Here is a 21,475-nt window from a genome sequence, read left to right as displayed (position 1 = left end):
CAGACTTAATAACCACACAGTAACCATGCTCTTAGACCAGACTTAATAACCACATAGTGACCACGCTCTTAGACCAGACTTAATAACCATACAGCGACCATGCTCTTAGACCAGACTTAATAGCCACATTGTGACCATGCTCTTAGACCAGACTTAATAACTGTGCAGTAACCATGCTCTAAGACCAGACTTAATAACCACATAGTGACCATGCTCTAAGACCAGACTTAATAACCACACATGCACTCTCAGAGTAGACAATGAAAATGCTGTTAGACTGTGATGAATAACCACATAGCTCCTGGTTCCTCACAGGTACCGACCCCACCTGGATGCAGATCCCACCAAGCCCCGGGCCGCTGCCCTCATTGACGGGCTAATAGCCTTTAAGAACAATGACCATGGAGCATGGGCCCGAGGAGGCGATGTCATCTTTAAGAACTGTGGGTAAGCAAGTCCTCCCAGCTCTTATCTCTGTCACCAAGGCAGCGCAGGCCCACAAAAAAAGTTACATTCACTTCAAGAACAATCTGCTGCTTGTTCCTTTGCATTTGATTATAATGATTATTTTCAAAACAATCTTCAAAGGCCACGAGGAGTAGGGATTTGTGGATGCACGTGAACCCGTTTTTATGAGAGGAAAAAGGAGCAGTGGACTGAAATTACAGAGCAGGAGAGGAGGGCGAGAAATTCTACTGTAATTCTCTCCATATGCTTTGAATATTAAGACTATTGCTGAGCTTTCCAGCATGTGGCTCTCAGATGAACGCGTTCTATTTATAAGCTGCCAATATGGATGCCTCTGCAGCCGCACTGTATTAGCACAAAAGCGTTTTCATCTGTCACACTGCACCTCAGCACCCCCAATCCTGACTTTCTTACAGGTTTGCAGACAACGGCATTGGACTCACGCTAGCGAGGTATGGCACTCCCAGCCACCTTCTCCTCTTTCAGTGAACTGTGAAAAAGCAATCTGCCGTAAATCAGTATTCCAGGTTTTTGACTGCATCACTATACTAGGAATGGCATTGTCCCCATTGCTGACTCACTCACTCACTTGCTAATCGCTCGCTCACTCATTCACTCACTCACTTGCTAATCGCTCACTTGCTAATCGCTCGCTCACTCACTCACTCACTCACTTGCTAATCGCTCGCTCACTCACTCACTCACTCACTTGCTAATCGCTCGCTCACTCACTCACTCACTCACTTGCTAATCGCTCACTCACTCACTCACTCACTTGCTAATCGCTCGCTCACTCACTCACTCACTCACTTGCTAATCGCTCGCTCACTCACTCACTTGCTAATCGCTCGCTCACTCACTCACTCACTCACTTGCTAATCGCTCGCTCACTCACTCACTCACTTGCTAATCGCTCACTCACTCTTTCTCTCACCTTATTCATTTGCTCGCGCACTCACTGGCTGAATTTTCAGCAGTATGAATTTGATGTGACTTTTAATGCTGATTAAACATAATTAAAATGTTAGACCTGAGCATTCTAATAAGTAGACCGGTCAGAAAAATCTGAAATAACTTGTTTGAATGCGAATTACAGCAAATAGCAAGAGCTGCAGTTTGCTTACTCCACACTTCCTCTCTCACTTCCTTTCATTTGTATGAATATATAATTCATGTTATTTTAAAGTGGGTTTCTCTTAAATATTCATCTTACTTTCGCCAGCAATGGAATCTGCAAAACATTTGTATTTCAGAATGTTTCCTGGAAAAATAAAAGAGATTGATTGTTTGTTTGCTCCAAGATAAATTTGCTTTGAGGAAACTGAGCTATTTACTGAGTGTGTGGGACTCCCCAGGGTATTGGCAGTGCTTCTGCTTTGCCACTAGATGGCCAAAAGATCATTAATGAGGGGTTTGAGAAAGAGTAGTCTCAGCCACTAAACAGAGCCTGTTCTTGGTGCTGTTATAAAAAGGGTCTCTGTGCTGTAGTACAGTATACAGACCTACACAACCTACCTTTATCCACCAGGGTCATATAAACACTTCAGCCCTTTTCAACCTTAAGTCCAGGTTGTATTAACAGTGTTAAAGCTGTCTGTCCCGACAACCTTTTTCACCTTAAGCCGATTTACAATTAGCATAATGGACAGTCGTCCACAAAATTGGAAAAGGCATCCAATTAAAATGAGCTCCTCGTTAAGTAGAAGGAGCTTCCAAAATCTGTCAGGAAAAAAAATCTTGTCTATGCCTTCAGATAGCAGCAAAGTCCTGCTGAAATAACAGACCTATTTGCACACCATTAATGGCTTAATTAAAGTTCCATTAGGCTCACTTTATCCATTAGCTTCTCCTCCCTCATTGACCCCTTTTTTCCTTCTGTGTGTGTTAATGACAGACCCGTAACCTTCCCGACTCTGTGTGAATAAGCCTAACGAAGGTGTAGGTGAGGTCACGAGAGGGGGGAACTTTTTCACCGTGCACTGAGCACCAAAGAGACGGGGTCATGGAAGGTCCTCTCATCGGTTGATAAGTCCATCACTGCTTAATTACTGTGCGCACATTAATGATGGCAGAATCCTCAGATGGCCTCCTTCAACCACTTCTCATTTTTGGCGACTTTCTTGTGTCTTTTTCCAAAGCATACACAGACCGACCTATGAGATGGAAAACAGATTGATTTAAAGAAGGAATGAATTTAAGCTCCCTCTCTGTTTCTGTTTTTGTTTTCTTGGAAAGGCATATTCTGACAGCAATTGTGTCCCAGAAAGCTACTAACATATCATTTCTGATTCTCATTGTGATTGATGGCATCAGGGTTGCTGAGGCCATTATTTCCTTTGTCCTCTTTATTTAATAAAACCCTGTTTTCTCTCCATCAGCGATGGAACTTTCCCCACTGATGAAGGTTCGAGCCTGGAGGTGATGGACTCTATATTTGTAGGGGAGAGCAGTAATGTGGGCAGCCATGGGGGCCAGAACAGATACTGGGGCAAAGGCACCAACAACATATACAGAACACTCCCCCGAAACAAGTAAGTATTTATGTATCTCACTCTCAGCAGGTAGTGTTTTTCAATAACTTTACTAGGGTACCTGTAGCAGGTGTGTGTGTGTGTGTGTGTGTGTGTGTCTAAATCACCCTCCTTCATGCTTAGTCTGGCAGCTCAGGGGTAGAGAATAAGAAGTGGCCCAAGGTCAAGTCAAAATGCTGAAATACACACTGCAAGCGTGTGCGCTCGTATGTGTGTGAATGTGTGTGCTACTGAGTATCAAACTCTTTGTCATATGCTACTCTAATATTCTATGTTAAGTGCAAGGTAAAGTAATCCAGACCAAGAGTTATGCTGTTTGGGGCAAAATGATAATAATATGATCTGCTTTGAGGTCTGAAGCCTCCAAATTAAAGCATGAATTATTTTTGTAAATGGTATTTGTTTAGGACTTTCCCGATTCGGGGGTTCCAGGTGTATGATGGTCCAGTGAGGCTTACCAGATGCACCTTTAAGAAGTTCTCCCCCACCGTGGACCGGTTCTCCAGTGCTGTTGGGTTCTCCATGAAGAATGCCTGGCAGGGAAGCCCCCAGAATAACATCTCTGCCATCAAGATGGAGAGAACTGTAAGCACACTGGGGAGCTCCATGAACACGGATGGTGTTGTCAGTGTCGGGTGGGACACATCCAGGAGGTGTGGTGGGACGGCATGGGGCAAATGGAGTGGGTGGGGCGAGGTGTGACGTGGCGTGGCGTGGAGGGGCAGGGGGGAGGCTAAAATCAACAGCCCTGTCCCAATCCTTACTCAAAGCCAAGTTCTGGCTTTTATTTTTTCATTTTTTTCTCTGAAGAATGTGACTTTGTACTATAAAAATGCGCCTTTAACTTTGCCAAGACTATGCTCTGTCGACCATTAAAATATTTTAAGCATTGAGTTGAAAATTCATTTTGGGGGTTATGGAGAGGACAGAGATCACAGTGCTCCCTGTCTCACCTACTGCTCTGCACCGGAGCCAGTTTAAGGTCGCTGACTGCTCCCCTGGGACAGGGGATCTGCATACTGGCTTTCTTACTCAAGCCGCAGATCATAAGCAGTAATTTCATGGTTCCTAAAGCTCATTGTTTGTGACGTGCCTGTCAGAGACACAGAGGACTGTAAACAGAGAGATGCATTGTAGGAGAAAGTTAACCTGAGACAGGGAATGTCCCCACATTCTGCTATCTGCATGCTCTGCGGTCTACGTGTGTGTCTGTGTGTATGTGTAACACTGTCACCAAGCTGAGCTTAGACCAGTGGTCTCCAACCTTGGGCCTGGAGAGCTACAGGGTCTGCTGGTTTTCATAGTGACTCTGCACTTCATGAATCAATTAGAGCAGTTGATTACACAGTTAACTCAACTCACCTGGTATCTTTGGTCTCAATTGGGTGCTGATGTTAAGGTGAAAACAAAAACCAGCAGACCCTGTAGCTCTCCAGGACCAGGGTTGGAGACCACTGGCTTAGACTGTGATGTGCTGAAGCAACACCTGAGATAATGAAGGTTCTCCTAACATAGTATGGTCTCATATAGAGTTTGCCTGTTCTGAGAAGTTTGTTTTTCACAGGATCCTTGACTCCCTCTTGGTAGAAGTACTGAACTGTAATGACATGATAAAATGACAGAGGGACTGTGGCTGATGAGCCACTGTACTGCCTTCTAATGGTCAAATTATGCAATCGCTGCATATTTAGAATATTTAAAACCTCTGAGCACTTTTCTCATTGTGTAATAATGTTCTCTCCCCTGCTTCTGCCCTGTTTAATTCCCCCTGCCCTAACGAAAGTGCCTTTGGGCAGAAGTGCCTTTCAGGCATGAGTCCTGATTGGCAGATTCTCCCAAAGGGGAGGAGCCAGTATTGCACAGGCTCAACTGTGCACAAGTATTTCCAACTGGACTGAAAGTGCATATGAGGATCCCAAATTGAGCTGGAGACTGTGAGTCTCAGCTCTGTGCTCTTGGCAGTGACAGGTCCAGAGCTGAAGGAGCCGCACTGTGTGAGCCCCCCGAGGATGGGCCTGTGCCTGCGATCTCAGCCTCTCACTTTCCTTCATATGGAAAGCATTTACTTTACTCTGCTTGCTGTGCAATATGGGAACAGGAGCCAATAGAAAGTCATGCAGTATGGGGGGGGGGGGAGGGTAGAGGTCAGTCATCTCTGGAATGGCAAATGATGGGCAATCTGGCTTCGCACTTCCTAATAGACTGTTTTACATTGGGGCTGTAGTGTCTTCATTTTTATCGGGATTAACGATGTACCTCTGTCAGGTGCAGTTGTCACAGTGTCTCACAGATTCTGTCAATCAAGAGTCCCCTGAGCAGACTGCATAATTTCAGTGCTAGGATCGCGATAATATAAAACTTGATTGCATTTGTGTCAGAAAGTATGTCTGAATGCAAGTCTGTGTGTGGGTGCTTTTGAGTATGTTTGCGAGTATGTTCTGTAGTAATGACATAGTCTTCTCCCTGAACTCTAGGTGGGTCTAAATGTATTCTTTGGGCAGCCAGGCCCATGGTTTGGGGCTAATGACATGGATGGGGACAAGACATCCATCTTCCACGACCTAGACGGCTCTCTTACTGGGTACCCAGACTCCTATGTGGCCCGAGCTGATAACTACCTGATCCGGCACCCTGGCTGCCTCACCGTGCCGCGGTGGAATGGCGTGATTTGCCACGGACAATATGCACAGGTGAGACCTGGCTTGACCCTCTGTCTTTTGACCCATTTACCTTCTCTGTGCTTTGCCTCTCAACAGTGTCTTACACAGGCTAATCTATACTCTTCACTCTGTATCGCACACAGGGTACTCTACAGTTTCTACACTGTAGCTTACTGGCAGATCTGTACATGTTTCTCCTACTCTTTGAGTTCAGTGTTGCTGATCACGGGAGAGTTGACTTGGCAGGATTTACTGGCGTCTGTGACTGGTGTGATGGAGCAGGTTGTCTCTTTGGGCGGCATTCCGTGTGTTATGCCTGCTAATTAAGTGTGCAAATAAACAAAGATGGCTGTGCCACAGTGTCAATCCAGGTCTTTCTTTCCAAAGCCTGACCTCTGGGGTGGGAGTAATGCAGGGGAGCCCTCATAGGGCTGGGGTGACTGCTGAGAGGAGGCTTCTTAAAACCGGGGTATCTTTCCAGATGGCTTCCCGAGTGTGTGTTCAGAAAGGGGTCTTCAGAGGCTTGGTTCTGAGATGGTTTTGACTTGCGTGTGATTTACTGCCTGAGGAGCAGGGGGCGCTCTCTGGACGACAAAGTTGAGTGCTTCCTGTCCTTCTACAGTGGTGCGGTGCTGGAATTACAGTGTCTCCATTCAGATAACCCAAGGCCTGCTTTGCATATCAACCACACTCCATTACTCCATTCAAATACCGCAACAAAATTAGTGTTTTTCCCCCTGCTCCATGCCTTTTTCTGAAACAACAGGAGAGTGGAGCGTGTTGGCATGCATATGCCTGCTGTGACATTTGCAGAGTTACATCAATCTGCTGATTGACATCTCATTTTCTAAGCCCGTGCTGCGGTCTTTAGTGGAAACCTGAATCCTGGATCTGGCTTGTCTCCCCAGATTTGTGCTTTCGGAGTAAGCAGGTGCTTACGAAAGCTCTCTTCAGGTCCAGGCATGGGTGAACTGACAGTGCTATGCCCGCTGCAGCAAGTGGGAACAAGCTGGGGAGAGTCTGCACAGACCATAAAAATGAAAATGATGTGTTAGGGGGAGGGTGTGTTGAGGATTCCAGGACTAATTAATTTTTATTTGTTTAGTTGTGGTTCTGTTTAAAATTCACAAAGATTTCAATTCTATTAAAAAGGTTTAATTGTTTTCTTTGTTCAGTTAGGCTGTGGAATTTTAAAATGCTGCCAGAAGAAATCTGGTGATATGAATCTGCTGCTCCACCAGTGCAAGTAAATGGAACGTCTCCCTTATTCCATTCAGTTTGGGACACTGCGAGCATGCTCAGACCAGTCTCTCTGTGCTGGCCATATGGTCAGCACTAAACATGAGCCAGCAGCTCCTGGCTGGGCACAATACTGATTATCTTTGGACCCCTTACAAAGGAGCAGTGCCACAATTATGGCTGTGTATTTATCACGGAAGTCGTGGGTGTCACAGATTCCTTGATTCTTGACATTTTTTGGCAGTTATGCGACTTTCTCCACTTTTTTGCCTTTTCCAAGATTTTTAGTACTAAATTGTATTGACAGTCAAAGTAATGAAGTATTGCAAATAAAGCCTGCAGATTCTGCAGCTAATCCCTACAGATTCTGCAGCAGCCCTGCTAGACAGCCTGTCGCTTGACAGCACGTCACTGTTTTTGAGGTAAATGACATGTAATCATGTTTCTGATGTTGTGGAAGGTGGCTTGTAATCATGTGACTGATAGGCAGTGGAATTCTGTGGTTGTGATGTAGGATGAATCTAAATGGCTCTTCCTCAAGTTCCACAGGGCAGAGGGTCTCACTCTGTGCTGGATAAAAGCTTCTCATTTCCAAATCACAAAGGGGTGCAGCAGCAGCAGCAGTAGCTCTGTTTTCCTATGTGCACTCCAGTTTCCAAGTCTGCATGTGTTCTCAGAGCTGGATGGATGTGTTTTGACGTGGCTTAAATGCAAAGGCGGAGCAACGCGACCTCAGCCCCTGCATGAAGAATCGTGATATTATTTTTCTGGGAGAGTTTGAGGTGTTTTGAAATCAGGGAGGAACACTGGTCTGCTTTCCATGTCCTCATTTTTCAGGCGACAGACTATCCCACCATTGCAGGGCATGTACTCCACTCTGAATATGCACTGCTGTAAAACTCAAAAGGCTATAATTAGGAGTGTCTGTGGTGGCCTTCCAGCTCTGTGAGGTAGCATTCCTCTGACAGATGAGGTAACAACTGAGGCTGCACTCGTCAGGGGCAAAAGACTCAATTATGGGATGTCTACAGTGGGAATATTTCTCCCCTAAAAGAAAGCAGAATAACTCAAACTAGGCAGGTGTGCCCCCCTACACAATGCCTCTGGTTTGTATGCTCTGTGGAGGCTGGATTTTGATGAGTTTCTTAATTATCTCCCCCTTCTCTCCCAGCTCTACATCCAGGCCCGTCGCCCAGAGAACCTGACCCTTGTCATGATGCGGGAGAGGTACCCCAACCACCCCCTCACTCTGCAGGGGGTCAACCGTGGCGCCCCCTACCAGCAGTACCAGCCTGTGGTCATGCTCCAGCAGGCCTACTCCATCTTCTGGCACAGTGGAGTGCCTGAGGAGATCATCCTGTACCCCATAAACTTCAACAGGTACACCCTCACCTGTATCCCATAACCTTTAGCAGCTACACCCTCACATGTACCAAACAACCTTTAGCAGGTACACCCTCACCTGTACCCAATAACCTTTAGCAGGTACACCCTCACCTGTACCCCATAAACTTCAACAGGTACACCCTCACCTGTACTCCATACATCTCAATAGGTACACCCTCACCTGTACCCAATGAACTTGAACAGGTGTACCCTTACCTGTTCAGCTGTAGCCCATAAATTCTAACCAGTATGCCTTCGCGCATACACCTGTACCCCATCAATTTATGCCATCCCCTTTACACCTGTGCATATGTCTGTGTGTGCAGCATACATACTTGTATTCCTATGTGTGCTAAACACATATTGAAACTTTGCCGAAAGGTTCAGATCAGTAGTGTTTTTCATACCATTGACCAGTTTTAATTTAATTTGCTTTATTTCCTTTTGTAACTGGAAAAAGATGGATCTAAGTTTCATACTTGGCATGTTTTAAAGCTGTTGTAAAGTTTCCATGTGGATATCATTATATTTATGGTGAAGCACAGGCTACTTCATAAAACTCTGAATGTAGTCTGACGTATGAATATACAGCTGTATTTATGCAATAGCTGTATGTATTTTCACATGATTTCCTGAAATTCTCCAGATTTCACCTCACCTTTTTATAATTCCTAAAACCACCGAGAGGCTCCTATTCTACTTGCAAGGGATGATGGGAAAGGTCAGGAAACGTGTGGATGAAGAGGCTGCTCTTGTCATGTAGACTTGAGAGACAAATGAGCCTGCATGCATATCTGACGGTAGAGGTCATGCCTCCTCTGGCTACAGCATTAGTGCTACAGACTCCCTAGGGTGTCTGTGTACAAGCAGTCCCTGTCTTCAGAAAAATCAATAGCAGGATAGGTGTCTATTCTAGGGACACCAGAGTGGGAGTGAAAATACACAGTAAGGATCATATTCAGTTATATATTATGAAGAATGTTTATATTCTGTATCAGGCTGTTGAATGTATGGAAATTTAACCGATAATAGGTTAAAGCAGAATATATACTGTAAGTATTTTCCATAGGCTACAAGTTAGTAAAAATACATGTACTTTTTCAATTTTTACACATACTCTGGCATTTGCTGATATTCATAAAAATGCCCCTCAGCATCAATTTTTCTGTTACTCTTGCATCACTGTTACTGTGGGAGCATGGCCTGATCCTGAGGGAGGTGCACACCCTCCACGAAGAAAAAACTATTTTTTGTGTCCTGAAAGTCTAATTTTGATAACACACCTGCCCTGCCTTGTAGGGGTGCAGAGCAGTGACAGTTTATGGAAGGCTGGGGTATCCCTGTTTTAATTTTCCCTCCAGCTGAAAGGCAAGGCTGTGAGACAGTGCAGTCTGTTTGTTCACTGTGGTCAGGTGCAATCTAGCACTGTTACATACTGTACAGTATATTCTCTGGGAAGCAAACATTGTATCCTGCTGGGATCTGAACCGTAGCCTGCAGCAAATATTATAGCGGTTTGAACTCAGAGGGTGCAGATGCCTCCCCAGCCACCCTCCCCCCCCCCCCCCAAGTATGCCGGTCCTGGCCTGCGGTAACCAGACAGCATGTCAGAACATTCTGAGAAATGACAAACGCAGGCTTCACGTGTTGGAGTCAGGAGGCTTTGATTTATTGAAAAATTTGTTTATTAGGACAGCGAAAGCGCTCCTTTTCCATCATAACCCTTCATTAGCTGCACATTGAGTTGATTTATGGCAGACAGGACGGCAGTGTGCCACATCTGGGACCTATGGAGACGAGGGCTTGTGCATGAAATGGCGTGGAACAGCTGTGCGCAACAGCTGGAGGGGGGAACGGGATAGGATTTCATGGGGGAAAGGCTGAAAAACACGGACTTCTTTAATCAGAACGCTGGGCTACACGCTGTTCCTTCTCGGTTGCACCTGCTGGGACGTTCGACTGCTCCTGGCTATTTGCTCCTTTAAAGAGCACTTCATTTACCTGTCACCTGAGGGCAGTCTGACAGCCTAAGTTCAACAACATGTTGAACAACCCGCCAAAAAGCTGACGATAAGATATACAACCGTACCCCAATTCTCTATTTAAGATAGTCCTATAGACCTTATCCCGATTAGACAGCATCATTATGGCTGTGCAGCTGCTCGCAAGTCTGTGCAGTAGTACAGGTCAGAGAGTACTTTCTAAAAATGAGGAGGATCTCTCCAAAAAAAACAAAATACTTCCATTTAATGTGTAGAATAGCAAGCGTCTTTGGCTTTTTAACTGGCTTTTTCTGTTGTGCTTTTGTAGATGTACTCTGGTTGGGTGGATAATAATTGTATTTATTTATGTTATGATTTCAGCCATATTATATTCCTAGACCTGTTTTTTATTTTAAAATTATGCTCAGTATTTGTTTGTGAATTACAAAAGCGATACTCATTATCAGATGTCTATATGTATGACATTTAGTGCTGGCCAGTCATTTTTGTCTCAGTACATCTTATCTGAAGGCGGTAGGTGATGAAGATGTTTTGAAATGGCTTGACTGGCAACACAGTACATTAACGTTGTGTTCTTTTCTGTTATTAGTCTCATACCATACCAGAACACCTATCCATTCTTTAACAGTGCCTGATCTTTCATAAGAGAATTATTTGAAGTCCAAAGACCAGTGATGCAAAGATTTAAAGTGGAAAAACTTAACTTACAGCTAACAATGCACCATAGAAAGTTAAGCAGTCATTAAATGCCATATTAGCCATCGAAGACGTGTCACATACAAATCAGAATTCTCCGCTCTAAGGACAGACAGAAAGCTAACATCTGCTCTGATGCTACATGTCCAGCAGTCGGGTATTTGGAAAATAAGTGTGCCTAATATAGTAAATAACAGTTTTAAGAGGGGAGGTGCCCTGGCACAAAGCTTAAATGCCTCCTCCTTATCTGTTGCACATTTCTGATTTGCTGGTTTATTTGATTTCAGAGGAGACTAAAACAAGCTAGTCCTGTGATAGGTTTGTCTGCTTGGTTTAAAGGGAGACTGAATCTTACTGGTTCTTTGATTGGCTGGTGTGCTTGATTTCTGGGAAGACTGGATCATGCTGGTTCTCTACTTTGGTTGGTGTGCTTGGTTTCAGTGGGGGATTAATCATGCTGGTTCTCTGGTTGTTGTGTTTCCTTTCAGAAGCGACTATAGCCAAGTTGGTCGATGTGTTCAGTTTTGACTGTATGATTGGTCGGTGTGTATGGTTTTGGGTCCCTGATTGGACAATGTGTTTGATTTCAGGAAAGACTGGATCCTGTTGGCGCTCTGCTTCCCCAGAGGAACTGCTTTCAAAGTTGTGTCAGACATCTACCAGAGAGAGAGCGGGAGGGTGCAGGGCGTGGCACAATATGACCCTGCTCCCTCCCTCAGATCCCTACAGGAAGCACGCAACAGGAATCTCTATCACTACAGTAACAGGACAGGGTAAGGGAGGGTGATCCAGGGTGCTTCAGGGAGAAGCGTGAGAAATTATGTTGTTATCCTGTCAATGTTTGAGATCAATGGCCCTTGCTGTACTGATGGAACCATTGTGCAAAGAGGCAGTTTTTTAAATAAATTTTGGTACATGTGGGTTTGATGAATCATTGCAAAGCATGAAATAATTACCATTGTATTACATAATTACAAAATGAGACCCAGCGTTTAGTCCATATTCAGTATGGATAAGCTAATTGAATTTGAATGCTGGAAAAGTTCTTGTACAGTATAGTATAGTGGATGGAGCAGAAGTATGTTGGACAGAGAACTGGATGTGTAAGCAGGAAGTTTCAGGTTTGATTCGCAGGTGTGGCGCTGCCATTATACATTTGAACAAGGTGCTGAGCTTGTTGTTCTTCTGTAAATGCAAAGGAGTATCACTGGCGTGGGTAGATGAAATGTATGTGGTGTAAATGATGTATTAACCTTAACAGCCCTCCTCTGATGCATTTCCCACCAGGTACCTCTTCCTTTACCTGCAGGCTGCCCATCAACGCCAGGGACACAGCTACTGCTCAGAGCACGGGTGCGAGAGGGTGAAGATTCAGGCCATCATCCCCTCCTCTGCCCCTAGGGCCTGTCACCCCCACCCCTTTTCCAAAAAGAAGAGCAGCACAGACCCCCCACGCCGGCTGTGGGCGTCAGAGCGTGTGACCACACCCTGCCCCCTGTGTGGGGCCCCGCAGGTATGGCTATATATATAGCATGGTGTCCTTTTCAACTTAAGTGCCTTCCTTCTGACACCAAACCCACCATTAGAGTGTGTAGCCAAAAAGCTAACTTTGGTCTTATTTAACCATAACAGCGATTTCCAATGTTCCAGTGCCATTTAACAAACTCCAGATGTTTATTTTTGTTGATTGCCCACAATAGAGGCTTTTTTTCTGGCAACCCTTCCAAAAATTATTGGCATGGAGGTAGCATTTCATGATAGATTTGGAGACATTGAGCCCCCAAGATGCAACCAACTTTTTGAGCTATAACCACTGTATGGCTTTTTGTTTTTCTTTGCCTCAAAAACAATCTGCCTCACTGTACATGAGTCCTCTACCAGACAACTTTTATATTTATTTGTTTGTAACCATCTGCCTCCTGACTAAAGAAGGCCAAAAACAATTTGCCTTTTTTGTTCTGAGAATTATTTGCCTTCCCTGTGATCTGTATGGATGATGTCTTGTTGAATCCAGGTGGCTGTGTCTACTGACCCTCTCCAACAGTATGTCAAGATCCAGGTTCTCTCCCTGAGTAGCGCAAGTGTTCAGCAGGGCCTGAAGTCTGCTTTCATTAAGGTAGGATTTCTGAACTTTGCCCCCATTGCTGCAGTGTTTAAGCAAAACAGCCATTTCCTTAGGTGTGTTGGCATGTGGATCTCCTAATGCTGAGCTGTTTGCAGAGGTGAGAAGAATAGAAACTAAAGATGAGTGCTTTGTGAAGCTGAGAGGGCCATGTTTTTGCCTTTTGCCCTAAGGCCCCAGTAGTGAGTGTTAAATAGCTGCGGTGTGGTGGATCCCCACTCGACGTGCTGTGTTATACACACTAGGGATTTCTGCGTAAGCCGTCCGTTTATGTGAGATTATGGGGCTTAGCGCCACTCGCGTGCCATGCAGCCCTGTGCTACGCTGTGCCTCTGGGTGATGGCTCCAGGCTAAGTTCATGGCTTGTATATGATGATGTCTGAAAAGCACTGCTGAGTACACGTTATTTTCTAAATTGTGTAGGACCAGAAAAAGTTTTTTAAAAATTCGAACAATGAAAATTTATTTCATAAGTTGACTGAATAGAATCCGCAGTTTTTCACACTTTAACGATTAACCCTTAATGCAGTCAGAAGCTCAGTGAAAATGCTGCTCATCTATTCATGCACTTGAGAAATGCCCTCCCTCTGACTGGCCAGCTGCTTGCCTACATTGCAATATCAGTGGATGAGATGGAGCACTTCCTGTCACATGGTGCAAGCATCTGCTTGTAGCCCAAGGAAAAGAGCAGACAATGGAATTTTCCACTTTTCTCCTGGCAACTGAACAGCAAGGCCCCTGAAAAAGGAAATGACTTTCCTGAAGCAGCATGACTGGGATTACTCTCTAATGCCATGCTCAAGCAACAAACGCCAAGGACTTCAGTGAAATACTCCGTTAAAGCTGGTCTCCTTTCTGTTGAAACCCAGGCCGTAAGAATAATGATCCACGATGGGTGGGGAGGGGCATTGGGCCTAGGCAGTGATCCATGGCCATTGTTAGATTGAGGTGTATCTTGAGATTCTGCTGGGTGTGGTTTCAGCTCATACTGTCATTAAGGAAACTGTTGTTTGATCGACATTGCTGAAAGGATATTGCCAAGTGGTGATATTGTGCAGTGTGTGTGCTTTAGGTTCTGTAAGTGGAGGTAGTGTTGCAGGAATAGTGTTTCTCAAGCTTTGTTAATCCTATTGGTTGTTTCTTGTCTCATCTCCAGGTAAACGAGGAGGTGTTCCTGTTTGGAATGAAGGGACTGTTTTTTGTGGTAGTGGATGCTTGCACGGGACAGGTGCAAGATAAGAGGCACTTTGAAACGGCGTCAGTCACCCACGGCAACACTGCAGTTGAATCCTACATCATCAGTGCTGTGAATGAGAGGTCAGATGGCTTGCACTGCCTTTTTTTCTGTGAAAGAGAGAGATGGAGAGACAGAGGGAAAGAGAGATAAAGAATCTCTTTTAAGACCGCCTGCTCCCGTGATGGGGGGGAGAATCTGTTTGAAGTCTTTGTTTTACATTCCTCTGTGGGATGCCTGTTTTCAGAGCTCATTGCTGAGCAGCTGTGTTAGCTGAGTGCTCTCTGTGACTGTAGAGATAATAACGAACACTTATTCCCTGGCTGCTGTTTCAGAATGCAGCCATACTCTCATTTCAAGTTTATGAAAATAGAAAATCTCCCCCGACAAGGAAAGGCATGCAGAAAATGACCTTCCTTGGGTTCAGTCAACATTAATCTTCTTTATCATTTCCAATTCATGAACGCTTTGGTTGTTTGGTTGTGTTTGTTTTGAGCACATAGTAATGCGTGCACTTATTCTGTCTGAGTTCTGGACAATTATTCATTAAATGAAGGGTACCTGTCTCTGTGTATGTAACCCTTCATCCCTCCAGTGGGAACTAACACTGGGCTGATTCGCCTGCTCTTCAGGTCCATAGTGCTGGTGTGCTCCAGAGACATCTCAGACCTGCCCAGGGATTCCAGGATCTCTGCCTTTACCAAACTGGGATCTGCAAAGCCCGTCAGCCTCTTCAGGAAAGGTGATGCTGTGAGATGAGAACGCGCAGCCGTGCTCAGTTCTGCACAGCCATAACCACGATCCCTCATTTTTCCTTGCAGGAAGTCTGGCTTTTCTGGGGTACAGGGGCCAGCCATCTCCGCCCTGGGTGAGGACGATCAGCCGGGGCTGGGGGGAGGAGTGGGCCACCCTGCAGCACTACGTCCCGCTGGCTCTGCGGACTTATGGGTGCCTGGGGAGAGAGCGGGAACCCCACGGGGCCAACGCCATCCTGGGGGGTCCTCACTGACCAGGCCCCTGAGGGGTTCCCCCAGCCCGACCCCCCTCTCGTGTCTGCTTCTGATTTTATTTTCCAGTCCTTTCCTGTTCATTTCCTCACACCTGTATTACACCTGTATCAGCTGACACATGAATAAACGCTCCTGTGGTAATGGACAGCCGTGTCTTCTGTGTCTCATTTTCCTTCTTGAACCCTGGTGAAAACCCTGGGGTTTTTCCCGCCGGTGAAGGCCAATGTGAAGTCGGCACAGGAAGTGACTTGGAGGGCCTTTTGTTTTGATCACCTGACTGTATGTTGCCGCCTCAGTTTTAAAATAATCATGAGAAAAATTCAGCAGCATAACATTCGTGACAACTTCTAGCCGATTTAAACAGAGGCGTTTTTAAATAACTGGTCACTTGTGGCAGTGGGTGAGGATGCATAGGTGAGGCTCTGGAGAAGCAGCGAGGGCAGTGCGGGTGGGGGGGCAGGGAGGGCTGAGGGGGGAGTGGGGCGTTTGTCATCTGAACTAATGAACCTCAGACTCTTCAGAGCCTCACACACCCATGGTGTGCGTATTGCCAAAAAAAACAAAAAACAAATGGAAACAGGTGCATGTGAGTGTGTGGGGGTGAGTGGGCGTATGCGCATTGCTTTTTTTGGCCAGTGAAGATTGTGAAGCTGCAGCTCTTTGTTCATCATGAAAAAGTGTGTGCGTGTGTGTGTGTGTGTGTGCGTGGGTGTGGGAAACCTTTATGTAGCTTTGAAAATATATGCAGGCTTGCAAGTGTTTCATTCCTCTTTCTGTGTGTCTTTGATCCCTTTGTAAAAACATGGTGAAAATGCTTACCTTAGCACTCTGCAGATTAATACAACCACAGAAATAACAGGCATTGAGGAGCTCTCTATGGCTTCTGCTAAGACTCTGGTGTAGAGAACCTCACTATAAAACCCCAGCTGTGAGTTTGACTGGAACTGCTACATGTGCCTGACTGCACTCGTTTATTTTCAGATGACTTTGGCAATCCACTTGACCCTAGAGCACTGCATTTGACCCTCTGCAACCTCACTGTCAGTCCTGAAATCGATCTTGCAGCGAGCTGGCCCTCAGCGCTGAAAGATGAAGACCTGTTTGGTGCTCCTTGTGGCAGTCCTTCCCATCATTCAAGCTGGTGAGTGAAAATGGCAGAATCTCCTCTGTGAGAACAGACAGTAAATCGATCAATCGATTGCTCGCAACAATTTTTCGAATCAGATTTGATTCAGTGCCATCGTTCCCTTCCTGTAAATGTACAGTGGGCAGCTGGATACCTGGCTCTGTCAACAATGGAGAGATGAATAGATCTTGGTGCAGGAAGGCCTGCTGCTGGCCTGACCCATGATAGATTACTTTCTGTGTCAAAGGGCAGCTGGTGTTCCCCTGCAGCAGCAGCAGCAGCAGCTCTGATCCACTTTAGCTAAGCCACTGAGCTGTGACCATTGTGTTCTGTCTCAAACATGTAGGTCAACTCCAAACAAAAATGCAGTGGGAAAAAAAAACATTTCAGGAGCTTTATGGGAATTTAATGAGCTTCTTTATACTGCCCTGGTACTACAGAAAGAAGAGAAGATTGGGTTTATGGTCTCTGCTTTAACCTTGGGTATGAGAGCTGCCGTGGGTGTTTGTGGTAGCAGGTGAACGCAAATGGTGTGAAGGGCTGAAGGTTTACTTGATCTGAGAATTTCCAGGAAAAGACATTATTTTGCTGTGATTCTTCTTTGTGTTTGTCCATTATCAGACTGAGGAGAACATGACAGTGTACCTGTAGAGGTGTTGTGGAGACTGTATAAGACAGAAATGGCAGGGTGACAAGGTGGCCATGGATTAAGAGCAAAGCTGAAGCATTGTGACTGTCCTCAATGCTCTTAAGTGTGGGAGGGAGCAGAGACTAGAAATCATTTCAATTGTGCAGGTCCTTGTGTGGTCCTTTTGCACGCCATTTGCAACTGCGTCACAACTGCTAAGCTATTAACTAAACCAGCATTGCGGTACTTCCTTGGGTTTATTAGGCTACTTTATAGGGTTTGTTTGAACAGAAAAGTCAACAGTTATCACAGTTAAACTGAGTCAGAGATCAAAGGTTTAGAGAAACATTGCTTTACCCTTTAAAGATTCGTAGAGTCACCGCACTGCCACGCGCTCAACAAGTCACGAGAGACCGGGCCTGGCCCAATCTAATCCAGTTCCCGTCCGCAGCAAATGAAGGAATTTTGGCCAGCAGCACAGCTGTGACACAACGCTTGAATTTTTTATGAGCTTATATAAATATACTTTGGCCTTTCCTTTCTTTTATTTACACTGCCCGCTCTTTGATTGTAATTACAAACGGCAGTCTTACAGCAGTTTTATTTGCTGTGTATAATTACAAACAGCACTTCTGCCACAGCTTCCAGGAGCGTTAGCACGCAGCACGGTAGTGTACCTCATAGTGAAACAGGAAGAAATGAGGCTGACGCTATCCTGGTCAGTGTGCGGTTTTCAGCAACGTTGCAGCACTAGACACAGTCCACCCACTCAGGCCTGGCACACTTAGTTGTTAAAGTGCACGAAATGAACGGGAAATTACTTTCCAGAAATACTCAAAAGCAGCTGAAACAGCAGACGCAGTTATTTTGAAACGTTTTTTTGCGTTTTCATTTTCTTGCAGATGAGCCCAAAAAGCTCTTGAAGTGGAAAGGAGACCTGCACAATGTTATACTACATTCTTCAAGTACTCCCATTTCCAACACACTTGATGATCTGTGGTTGGATATTGTGCCTAATCAGATATTCTTTTGTGCTCTTGGGTTACCTGCGCCAAAGTTCACTGAGGGTTCATTCTGTATTTTTAATGGAAAAAACTAACCACTTCAGCATTCCCAAACCTGAGTCAAGTCAACTTGTGGCCTTGTTTTTGTGGAAACATTAACCGCTCGCATTAACTGTGGGTTCTGCACCTAGTGTTCCATGTGTGTTTGTGTCTTTAAGGTCTGCAGATATATGCTGTGTGTGTTTGTGTATGTGTGTGTTTATCCTTGCCTGCTGACAAAATACACCCTGTAATTCCCTGTAATTACATGGAGTAATAGACAGTTTAGGTTTGCTGTGAGAAGTCAACAAGTCATATCTCCAAACCATAATGCCCATATAACAGGAGGCCTCCTTTGTTCCTGCGATTTTAAAAAAATTTATTTCAGAAAGGAAAACAAACATCCTGTGTTTTAAACCTGTAAAATCCCACAGTTGTGTAGTGCTGATGATTAAACTGATTCTTATATTACTTGGTTGCTTGATTGATTGTCTGATTAGTTGATTCATTAAATGTTTTGTTTTTTATTCACTGATTGATTGACTGATTGATTGATTGTTCTGCTTGTTGGCACAGTTTGTCCCGATAAGGAAGCAGACCTTCAGACCTGGACTCCTGGCCACAGCAGAGCTCATCGTGTCACCATTGCTTACGGCAGGAAGGTCCTTCTCACCACCTCGGCGACTGTCCACTCCATAGAGATCAGGGATGGAGGTGAGCTGACGCACTGTCTCCATGCTGTTCTGCTGCCGTGTGATTTATCTGCACAATCTGGGATCTGGGCCTGAACGAGACTAGCCCTCAACACGGCTGTAAATCACCCTATCGACCTCTCCGCCGCATTACCTGGTACCATATCATTTGTGTCAGGCACTTCATCTCCTAAAACAGCAGCTGTCATAAGATAAAGGATTGAGTGTATTTACGTTTGTAGTACATGGTCATTTAAGGGTGTGTGACTGAGCTGTATGTACTGGAAAAGAGGGGAGAATTCATCAGCAGGTTTTTTTTTCTTTCTCGCAGGAAAGCTTGTTATTGCAGACACAGGTCGCCCAATTGTTCTGCGGACTAAGCACATTCTCATTGGGAACAATGGAGAGCTTCACATTGGCAGTCCGGACTGCCCCTACAAGGGCAACCTCACTATATCCCTGTATGGCAGGTATGGAGCGTCACCAGTGATACCTTAAATCCCGATCCAGTCTTGAGTGGTTGCGGTCATGGTTTTCTCTCTGCTTTGTGCTCCAACAGAGCTGACAATGCAGAGCCAGAGCACAGCTACTTTGGGCGGAAATACATTGGAGTGGGAACAGGGGGGACCCTGGAGATTCATGGACAGAGAAAGCTGGCCTGGACCTTCCTGAGCAGAACAATGCATCCTGGAGAGGTCAATGAGGACAGCTACCACTATGAAAGGGGCTGGGGAGCCAGGGGCATCTTAGTCCATGCCATTCACCCATCCACAGGGGAGGTGCTCCATTCTGACAGGTCAGCAAGCAGGCTGCTAAGCTTAATGTGTGGGTTCTGATTGGTCAACTGACAATCTCATAATCCCAACCTCCGATTTGTCAGTTCCTTGTCTCCTAGATAAGGATCCAGCTTGTCTATGTTAGCTGTTAGACTCTAACACTACCTTATGGATTATCTTTAGTATGGTCATATACAAACGATAGCAGATAAACACTATCATCTTTATAATTTCTCAGTTGTTTGTTATGCGTGTTTCTGGCCTCAGGTTCGACACATACAAGAGTAAGGATGAGAGCCGGCGTCTGGCTCAGTACATGGACACAGTGCAGGACGGTGTCATTTTGGCAATGGTGGTGAACGACGAGGGCTCCACAAACCTGGAAGACACAGCCAGGAAGAACCTGGTGAAGTTAGGCAGTCGGGAATTCCATCGTCTTGGCTTCCGGTGTGGAAATCTCACGTCTAATCACATGATCCCACTATAGTTATACTGTAGTCACATGACCCTACTCATGCTCGTATGGCTCTTTTCTCTGTGCAGTCACCCCTGGAGTTTCATCACAGTGAAAGGAACCCCATCGTTGTCTGTAGAGGATCGAGCGGTTTATCAAGGTGACATATCTGTCTGCTTTCCTGCGTTTGTTTAATGTTAAAGCTCAAATATATGTCTGTGGAATGTGCCGGTTTCACACTGTTGTGCTTCTACCCTGATGTTTCATCTTCATTCCCCCAACAGGAACCAAATCTTCATCTGAAGCAAAGAGTTCACGTGTTTTCAGGTCTGGAAATGGAGAGCACTTCACTGTGATCGCCACCAGCCAGTGGGTGCAAGGTAACCCCAACCTTTCGCCCTAATGAAGACCCTAGTCTACTGCAGCATACTGAGGCCCAAATGGGGTACCTTTACTGTGCCTGAGCAGCTCCAAATTTCTTTTATTACCGAGTTATGCTTTTGGGCAGGCATGTGTGCAATACTTGCAGATTTGGATAAGATGTCAGCAATAAAAGTTTTTTTTTAAACTTGTTCCAGCGAAGCCTTAAAACGTTTTCAATTTGTCATCTAACAATCTAACAAAACTTCACAACAATAAGTGGTTTTGCTTAATTTTCAAAAGCAACACTTCCTCTGGCCTTGGTAAAGCCCTCATGGTTTGCTTGCAGTGCAGTGTTAGTATGTACTGCAGCTGTCACAAATCCATGTATCACTAATTAGCTTAAACTCATAGTTTGCCAGACCTGTGTCCTCATTTATAAAAATGTTCTTATATTTATACTTGAACTTCGTCTTAAGATAATTTCCGATGTTATGCTTACGTTCGATTCATAAAAGATACTGAGCATAAAAAACCTTGCTTACGCAGGTTCTAAGAAGCCCATTTGTAACTTACGCAGCTATGATCTATAAATCTCAAATTAACTTAAAATTGACGGCATCTGAACGTGCCTTACAATCAGCGATTTCCCCTTTTATAATGCTAGTACAAATTAGGGTTTAGTCAGGAATAACCCTGGACCAAAAGAGGAAAGCAAACTTTTTGGAAGACGAGATCACGACGATGGTAGAGAAGATTGAAGACAGGCAACACATATTATTCGGTGGACTAAATAGTGGGTTGACAAACAAATCCAAACAGGTAACTTGCTAGTGTGTTGCCACTGCAGTGAACAAATTGTTCAGAAAGCTAATGCAAAGTTCACCACAGGCTTGGACGCATATGCTTCCCAAACTGCAATACCCCTACATAGCCAGCAGGAAAATCACTTACGTCAAGTAAGTGATAAGAGATAAGATCATTTACACGTCAAAGTAAGGTTTTATAAATAACTACTTATGCGTGATTTTATGCGGAAGTCATACT

The 21,475-nt window shown here is 45.0% G+C and overlaps 2 protein-coding genes across 5 annotated transcripts in view; both read left to right on the top strand.

Moving 5' to 3' along the window:
• The window catches only part of LOC135241669 (inactive cell surface hyaluronidase CEMIP2-like), a 28,977-nt gene extending 13,483 nt beyond the window's left edge, over positions 1 to 15,494 (top strand). For 3 of the 4 annotated variants that reach the window (XM_064312228.1, XM_064312230.1, XM_064312231.1), the window contains 12 exons: positions 316 to 447; positions 885 to 920; positions 2,847 to 2,999; positions 3,407 to 3,584; positions 5,474 to 5,689; positions 8,070 to 8,278; positions 11,574 to 11,756; positions 12,271 to 12,496; positions 12,998 to 13,099; positions 14,262 to 14,422; positions 14,972 to 15,081; positions 15,161 to 15,494. In XM_064312228.1, the coding sequence (XP_064168298.1) occupies positions 316 to 447; positions 885 to 920; positions 2,847 to 2,999; positions 3,407 to 3,584; positions 5,474 to 5,689; positions 8,070 to 8,278; positions 11,574 to 11,756; positions 12,271 to 12,496; positions 12,998 to 13,099; positions 14,262 to 14,422; positions 14,972 to 15,081; positions 15,161 to 15,348 (1,894 nt within the window). In that variant the 3' untranslated portion in view covers positions 15,349 to 15,494. The remainder of the gene's footprint in view (positions 1 to 315; positions 448 to 884; positions 921 to 2,846; positions 3,000 to 3,406; positions 3,585 to 5,473; positions 5,690 to 8,069; positions 8,279 to 11,573; positions 11,757 to 12,270; positions 12,497 to 12,997; positions 13,100 to 14,261; positions 14,423 to 14,971; positions 15,082 to 15,160) is intronic. The other variant, XM_064312229.1, reaches the window with a different exon arrangement.
• The window catches only part of LOC135241668 (cell migration-inducing and hyaluronan-binding protein-like), a 46,704-nt gene that overhangs the window by 7,886 nt on the left and 17,343 nt on the right, over positions 1 to 21,475 (top strand). The window contains exons 3-9 of the mRNA XM_064312226.1: positions 16,331 to 16,490; positions 18,723 to 18,860; positions 19,170 to 19,308; positions 19,398 to 19,634; positions 19,882 to 20,061; positions 20,158 to 20,228; positions 20,353 to 20,448. Coding sequence (XP_064168296.1) covers positions 16,439 to 16,490; positions 18,723 to 18,860; positions 19,170 to 19,308; positions 19,398 to 19,634; positions 19,882 to 20,061; positions 20,158 to 20,228; positions 20,353 to 20,448 — 913 coding nt within the window. The 5' untranslated portion in view covers positions 16,331 to 16,438. The remainder of the gene's footprint in view (positions 1 to 16,330; positions 16,491 to 18,722; positions 18,861 to 19,169; positions 19,309 to 19,397; positions 19,635 to 19,881; positions 20,062 to 20,157; positions 20,229 to 20,352; positions 20,449 to 21,475) is intronic.

The sequence above is a fragment of the Anguilla rostrata genome, chromosome 16 (genome assembly GCF_018555375.3).
Source record: "Anguilla rostrata isolate EN2019 chromosome 16, ASM1855537v3, whole genome shotgun sequence".
Taxonomy (NCBI): domain Eukaryota; kingdom Metazoa; phylum Chordata; class Actinopteri; order Anguilliformes; family Anguillidae; genus Anguilla; species Anguilla rostrata.
This window is presented reverse-complemented; position numbering and strand designations above follow the sequence as displayed.